Source organism: Lupinus angustifolius, chromosome LG01 (assembly GCF_001865875.1).
Source record: "Lupinus angustifolius cultivar Tanjil chromosome LG01, LupAngTanjil_v1.0, whole genome shotgun sequence".
Taxonomy (NCBI): Eukaryota; Viridiplantae; Streptophyta; class Magnoliopsida; order Fabales; family Fabaceae; genus Lupinus; species Lupinus angustifolius.
The window spans coordinates 13419567-13427837 of record NC_032009.1 but is presented as its reverse complement, the minus strand read 5'-3'; the positions used below and the strand labels follow the sequence as shown (position 1 = coordinate 13427837).

Here is an 8271-nt window from a genome sequence, read left to right as displayed (position 1 = left end):
TGTTTGCAAATAAAATTTTAGATTCATGTAACATGATTGTTGCAAACAATTTTTCAAAATAAAGTGTAAACCTGAACCAAGTGAGGGAGTGAGCCAAACACATGTGGAAAAGAGTGAAATCAACATTTTTTTTGTCTAATTAAACGTGTTTTAGTCTTTGGTTCTCTTAATTTCATAAGATTGATAGGAAAAGATTAAGACATGTTTATTCTTTAGTTGAACCAAAATGACCAAAAAGTTTAACCAAAATAGGATCATCCTTTGATAAGCCCCTTTGAGCCAAACAAAGTGAATTAATTTTTTTTCAAACAAACCCATGAACAAAGAGAGTATAAATTTTTAAAGTGTTTGAAAAGGAATAAGTTGGGGGGGAAATTGGTAGGCTCGGCTTCTTGAATCGAAAAAGTGAAAAAGATATTTTTCAATCTCTTTGCAAAAGCAACAAAAGTTGTGAAATAAATGGAAAAACAAAAAGAGATTGAAAAATACAATGAAAAATCCAAATAGAGTCAAGGTTCAAAAGCTAAGAGGTTGGAAAAAGAAATTATGGAAAAAAGAGGAGTAAAAGTGCTTCATAGAAAAAATTTGACATTTTTTTGCTCTCTTGAAATAAATTTACTTATCCAAGAAAAATCATAATTTTTTCAAGTCTAGCCTCATTATAGCCGAAAATAAATCCTTGATGATCCTTGATTGAATATTCAATTTAAGAGAATAGGTAAGACAAAAACCAAATTCAAATTACTACACTCAAATGTTTGAATATTGAGTGAAATACGCTTACATCCCTTGAAAAGTTCTATCTTTGAACTTGTGTGCACAACAAAACACTTTTTGAATTGAAAATTATTTTCTTGGATTTTGTTACACAATATTTAATGAACATAAGCATAAAAATTGATGTTGGAAGCATTATGTGTGAATTTCACAAATCTTAAAAAATTCTCATTAAAAATTTTGAGCATGCTTAAGCAAAATTTGAAATTGTGTCATCATGAAAATTAGCCAATGTAATTCAGATATGCTTTACCATTTTTTTTAGGACAAACAAAGTTTTAAGTTGGAGGAATTTGATAAGTGTCAAAAATACTTAATTTTCATACACTTTTCATGGCACTTATCCTATGCAAATCATGCAAAACCAACTTAATTCAACATTTTTTAGATAAATTGCCATATTTTGATTTTATATTTTTGTCCACCTCTTTTCCAAATCTTCGTGAGAAATCTCTAGGAAAAATGAAAAGAACAAGAATCAAGAAAATATAGTCAAGCAAGGAGGTGTCCACATAAGCCACTTTTGATGCACACATGAAGCTGCTCACTAAGCAGTCTAGCGTGGACATTCAACATCGCCCAGCTGACCTGGCACCAACTTGGCTCGTTCAGGCACAAGCTTTACACGGTCATACTCAAGCCTAGCACAAGTCAACCTGCTGAAGCAAGCAGCTTAGCATGCAAATTGGGACCGCCTAGCTGGAACCACACAACTACCCAGAGCAGGACAAACTGCTCAAGTAGGAAACTCAGTGTGGCCACCAAAGCATCCAATCAGGATGGACCCAGCAAGGGGTCAACATGAATTAGCCACCAAGCAAATTTGACATCACGCATGACCTCACTTGACAAGGCCCCTGAGCATTTTTCGTAGTAGCCCATAATAGCCTGGTCAAGTAGCTCACAACTAGCTTTGGTGAGTCAACACCAAGCAGCTGACTAAGGTGCTTGGTCATGGACCAAACCCAAGATGAAGGGTTTGGTGCGCCTAGCATGGGCAAGCAGGTGAGTCAAGAAGTGACTTGGTTGCCTATAAATAAAGCCCCATTCCATCCATTTGAATATACTTCAAACAACACTTCAATACACATTTTCACATTCATTCTTCATTCTTCTTCTTCACTTCTTCTCTCTAGAAATTCTGGACATGGTTCTAAGCTTGTTCTAGGTAATTTCTTATAATTTTTACTTATAAATCAAGAGGAGAAAGGAGATGGAAAATGTGATACAAAAACATAATTTTATAATCTCATTTGGGTCCAAATGCATCTCATCCTTGGATAGATGGCTTATGCTCCTACACATTGATTTGGATTATGGTATAATTTTATTTCTTCTCTTCATTTGTATTGTCTTTTGAATTCAATACATTCAAGTTATTACTTTTGGTTAAGTTTTGATTCTTTATGAAGTTCTTAATGCGGTTTTAGCTTGATCACCTAAAACTTGATTTGAAGATCAAAAACTGCATATTCTTAAAGTGTTGACAAGTGAACTAAAAAGTATAACATACGCCTTAGTTCATTTGCCACATCAAGCATCTATTTTAAGCAACTTATGTTCAAGGCTAAATGATGTTAATGGAGCCTGAAGTAGGGTGTGACAACCTACTCCGACGAGTGACACTTAACTATTATTTAGTGTATTACATAAGGTTTGAAAATCATCTTATCATCCTAGGTCACTAGATGAAGGATTTAGAAATGATGTGTGGAATTAACCGAAAGTATAACACATAACTCGTTAATGTTTTTCAAAACCATTTGAGTCTAGAAATAATTCCATATTTAAAACCAATTTTCTCCTCAAGAATTTGTGAATATTAATTTATGTTTCCTTGTTACTCTTTATGCAACATAACACAAAAATCTTCAATAAGTGTTTAATCATTATTTTTGCTATAATATGTCTATATGATTTCCTTCTATTAATGCAATTCCCTTTGGTTCGATATAACCCTATATTATACTACAATTGAATCTTGAAAGAGATGCGAATGTAAAATAGTAAAATGTTAACTTATGAATTTTATTTGTTGACAAAGAAAGAAACCCTTGAATCAAAGTGTAATTTAATTCATAAATTATATCTTTGTGAAAAGGAAATATATACACAGTCATAATGAGTGATTTAATTACTAACTTTTATTTTCAGTCATCTACATTTCCGCAACTAACATTTATTTTATGTCATTTAAATTCTGCAACTAACCATTTCTTGATTTATTTATTTATTCTTTACCAATCTTCCATAAGGAAGTAGTTTGGTTAATAAAAGAAATAAATATCACTCATTATCACTTGTGTTAATTTCCTAAATTAATACCAGTAAACCGACGTTGGAATTCATTCCAACAAAGCCGAGATGGTATGAAGTTGTTAATAATTCAATAAAGTTAAGTTTTTGATCAAATGAAATATTCTTAAAACCATTATATCGGAGTTGGAATTTATTCTAACAAAGCCGAGATGGCAAGCAAAGAATAAACCAATAACTGAATAAATAAATCAGAAACTTGCCCCAACAAAAAGCATCGAAGAAAAATGTTTCAACAGTATTATGATTCAGATTTTGTTGGATTTAAAACAGAACGAGAAAGTATTAGTGGTTCATGGCACATATTAGAAAATGCTCCACATTCATGGTCTTGTAAAAAGCAGGCATGCATTGCATAAATATTGTCAAAGCAAAGTATACTGCAGCAGGAAGTTGTTGAACACAAGTTATGTGGCTCAAAAAAAAACTACGTGAGTATCGACCAGATCTTGATTATATTCACATTAATGTGACAATACTAGTACTATTAAGTTAACTAAGAATCCACTAATGCATTCCAGAACCAAACACATTCATTTAAGGCATCACTTCTCAAGGCATCATGTGCTGAAAGGAGATGTAGAATTAGAAATTGTTGATACACATACTCAACTTGTAGATATATTCACAAAACCCCTTACCAAGAGAATCCTTTTATAAGATTAGGAGAGAACTAGGCATACTAGATGAAAATGGTTTAAAATAATCATTTATTTTCTATGTTTTGTTGCTTTATTATTTGTAATGTGATTGATTAAGTGCTTACATAATTGTTTAAATATGATAATTTTGTCTTTTGGGTTAAAATGACAAGTAACTAATTACTTGGCCATATTCATACTTGTCTAGAGAAGATAGGTAACTGATTACCTCTAATGGGTAACCAATTACATGGCACTAGGAATCGATTATAGTGATGTTGGGTAACAGATGACTTTGGGAAAATAACCAATTACTTAGAATTGTTGAAAATTATGGCCATAACATTTGATAGCCAATGACATCAAGTAAGTAACCAGTTACTTGTCCATATATAAAAAGAAAAAACCTAATTTTTCACTTATGTTTCCCCTCCTAAGAGTGTCACCAGAAGATAACCAACATTTTAAATGTAAGTAGTAATCTTTCTTCACATTTGGTACCATAATAAGTCTATATCATCAATGTCATCATAATTGTACTTGTAATATGATTTAGACACTCCCTAAATTTTAGTATATGACAATTATTATGACTGTAATTGAGGATGAGAAATTCATTTTCTGAGAAGCAATTAGTGTCGCTCACAAGAATCAAACTATTAATCTTGAGGATCCAGTAAGATCTTATGTCACTAGACTAATACTGTTCGTACAAATAAATTAAAAAAAAGTAAGTCGTTCTTTGAGAATAACTATCTTAGCCGGCGTTTTGTATGATTTGTCACATAAAACGAGACACAAACTAATAATAGCTATAAAATCAATTTACCTTCCTTTATTTCTCCGCCCAATTCCCACAATATAAATAAATTCGTAATCGTTTTATATTTCCTCTCACTCTTCTTTTTCATTTGCTGATATCATTCTTAGTGATCCAAATAATGGCCACCATTTTCCAGGGACTCGTTGCTGTCACCCCTTCCTCTATCTCGAACTCCATTGGCTCCTTCCTTTCATATCGTAGATCTCTCTCAGGTTTGCTTCTTCACTTCTCTCTCTAATTATGGTACAGTTTTCTTGTTCATTTAAAAGGCGAGTTCGATTCCTCGGAGCAACACTTTTTGGGAGGGACAGTTACACACCTCGAAAGATTAGTTCCTTAACCTTGGTAGTACAAAAAAATGTTGGGTATTTCATTTTGATTCATTATATTGTGTAATTTGTCACTGTTGAGGTTAGTTTCTTTTTGGACTACTATTTTGAATCATTCACTGGTCGTTCATGTAATTTATTGAATTGGGTTCTTCTGTATTGGGAAATTTCCTATCAAACCTGAATATTTGGCAATTGGGGGTTTCAATTTCAATTCTGTTATTATTTTTTTCTGTTGAAGGTGATGAATAATTATTTTCGTTTTACATGGCTAGTTTAAGTGGTGTTTGTTTCATTTTGTGTGCAATGTCTCGTTGATTCAGAGAGGAAAGCTAGCATTTTTGTGGTCAGATCTGATGCAAGGGTGAGCCAAGCTCGGAGCACAGGAGCTCGTAAGAATGAATTGTTGATTACTAATGCAGTTTCGGTAAGTTATCTTAGTGTCATTCTATTTGATATTTGTCTTTGCTGTTTGATTTAGGATTAATGGGATAAACTTATATGGTGTCATCAAGTTTGCTAACTGTGTTTGTTGGTTTGTTTTTAGACCAAGGAAAACAGTTCTGCTGCTTCTTCGTCTTCAAAACCTGGGTATGTCTTTTTTCAGCAATTACTTGCTGTTTTCGACAACACATTTTTTTAATCATTTTTTGCATTTATTATATGAGATGAAGCTAACTTGATTTGTTTATACCTTGCCTATATATATCTTGTGATCAATGTCTCTGTTCCAGTTTTTTTCTTCATATATTCCAATTAAGCATAGCTTTAGATCGTGTGTTTGGTGTAGATAAAAATTAGAGCTTTGAAAGGAGAGAAAATAAGAAACAGTGGAACTTGGTGTCTTTTGCGCAATAAATCTTATATCCCTTTTGGAACAAAGGGATTGAAGGCCAGAAGACCCTCAAATTAGTGCCTTTCGTGCCACATGGGCCCTCACCCAGGGACTAAGGGCAGTGCCTGAGTAAAGGGTTATTAGCAATGAAGAGGTAGCTTTGGGCCTTTTGGGCAATTGGGCTACACTTTGCATAGCTTTAAAATAGATTATCCCTGCTTCTGGAGGGAGTATCCTGCACCATTGAAATGACTTGAATTTAGATAGCACAAGTAAAAATGCAGAGCTTAATATTACTTGCTTATTAGTCATATTATAGAGAGGCTCTCTATTTTTCCTTCCATGTCTGAATTTTTTTAAATAAATATTTTTCAATGAAACCCAAAATTGATGCAAGATGCACCCATATGTGGCGCCCTTATCTGCTCATACTCTAGGATGTTCTATTCTCTTACACTGTGAATATGTACAATCATCATAAAAGTTCTCAACCTTTTTGTACACTCAAACAACAAATGATGAACAATCCCCATGAGTTAATCCTGTGGTATTGTTATCTGGTTGTTTAGTCGATCTTGAACAACTTAAAAGGGTTCTGGAAGCCACAAAAACTGGTTGTTCCTAGTTGATTTTAATGCAAAATAACAAATTGTTTTAGTATTTCCTGTTTCCTTTGGGTCTGATGGAATACATGAACAATAAGGGTAGGGTCCACGATGATGGTTGAATACCTTTGGGACATTTCATGGATACTTATTATCTTAGAACTACAGTCTATACATGATTGGTTGTACTTTCTAAAAGCATGCTTTGGCATGTTTTTTAAGTCTCTCTTATTTGGTCGTTGCAAAGTTATGACATTAACAATAGAATTGATGAGGTATGCATTTTATTCTCAGGCATGAACTTCTTCTTTTTGAAGCCCTACGTGAAGGTGTGGAAGAAGAAATGGACAGGGATCCTAATGTATGTGTCATGGGTGAAGATGTTGGTCACTACGGAGGATCTTACAAGGTGACTAAAGGCTTGGCCACAAAGTTTGGGGATCTTAGAGTTCTGGACACCCCAATTGCTGAGAACTCCTTCACAGGCATGGGCATTGGAGCTGCCATGACTGGTCTGAGGCCAATTGTTGAGGGCATGAACATGGGATTCTTACTTCTGGCATTTAACCAGATCTCTAACAACTGTGGCATGCTCCATTACACATCTGGAGGCCAGTTTAAAATACCAATAGTTATTCGTGGACCTGGTGGAGTTGGACGGCAACTTGGAGCGGAGCACTCACAACGGCTCGAGTCATATTTTCAGTCAATCCCTGGAATCCAGATGGTGGCATGCTCAACCCCTTACAATGCCAAGGGCTTGATGAAAGCTGCCATCCGAAGCGATAACCCTGTGATACTTTTTGAGCATGTCTTGCTTTATAACCTCAAGGAGAGAATTCCAGATGAAGAGTATGTATTGTCACTTGAAGAAGCTGAGATGGTTAGGCCGGGAGAACATGTCACAATATTAACCTATTCTAGGATGAGGTATCATGTTATGCAAGCTGCGAAGACCTTGGTAAACAAGGGGTATGATCCTGAAGTAATTGATATCAGGTCTTTGAAACCATTTGATCTCTATACAATTGGGAATTCAGTGAAGAAAACACATCGTGTGCTAATTGTGGAAGAGTGCATGCGGACAGGTGGAATTGGTGCTAGTCTGACGGCTTCCATTAACGAAAACTTTCACGACTATTTGGATGCTCCTATTGTATGTTTATCCTCCCAGGATGTGCCAACCCCGTACGCCGGAACATTGGAGGAATGGACCGTGGTTCAACCTGCTCAGATTGTAACAGCAGTTGAGCAACTTTGTCAGTGATTGCTACAAAGACACGCTTAATTAGGATATGGTTTCGGGAATGCTATTGTGCTTTGTTAAATTAAGCTAGAACATTCATTGGGATTTTTTTTCCTTTTCCTCCCTTTTCTCTCACTTCTAATCCTCATAACTTAAAACTCTTATATTTTCTTGTCCTTTACTATTTATTTTTCTGAAAGAATACTCAGAACTGTTACTCCAATTTGAGGTGTTGTGACTGAGTTCATTTGCATCTTTTAAATAGTGTGCAAGAATTGGTAAGCTCTCCAACTAAGGAGGTATGTGTAATCAATGTTGAATCCCTCTAACTAAGGAGGCATTTTAAACTAACTTGTGTGGTTTCAGTATTTGTCTCACAGATTTTGACGAATGTTATATTCCAAGTCTTACACGAACACAGAGTTGTTTTGTATTCTATTCAAAGGATTTGTGTCTGTTTCTGCACCTGTATGTGTTGTGGCTATGGACTTTAGATACTGCTGAATATTCACTTGCAGAATCATGATCAAAATGCAAAAATTGTTAAATTCACATAATATCTGTGTTTTTATTTTTGTTTTTCTGAACTTTTCATACTAGTGACTATTCTCTATCCCACTCTTTAATCTTACTTTCACCGTTCCGAGGAGTATAAAAACAATACCTCGGTACATGGAGACTCTCATTTAGTGGGATTTG

At 34.6% G+C, this 8271-nt stretch overlaps 1 protein-coding gene across 2 annotated transcripts; it reads left to right on the top strand.

Moving 5' to 3' along the window:
* On the top strand, positions 4513 to 7937 carry LOC109349779 (pyruvate dehydrogenase E1 component subunit beta-3, chloroplastic-like). Of its 2 annotated transcripts, XM_019590760.1 has the most exons (5): positions 4513 to 4715; positions 4746 to 4769; positions 5210 to 5313; positions 5434 to 5477; positions 6621 to 7937. In XM_019590760.1, exons 1-5 carry the CDS (start codon positions 4676 to 4678, stop codon positions 7591 to 7593), a joined length of 1185 nt encoding a protein of 394 aa, XP_019446305.1. In that variant the 5' UTR covers positions 4513 to 4675; the 3' UTR covers positions 7594 to 7937. The 2 variants fall into 2 exon arrangements, with proteins under 2 accessions (XP_019446305.1, XP_019446295.1); XM_019590750.1 differs by having other exon boundaries at positions 4513 to 4769.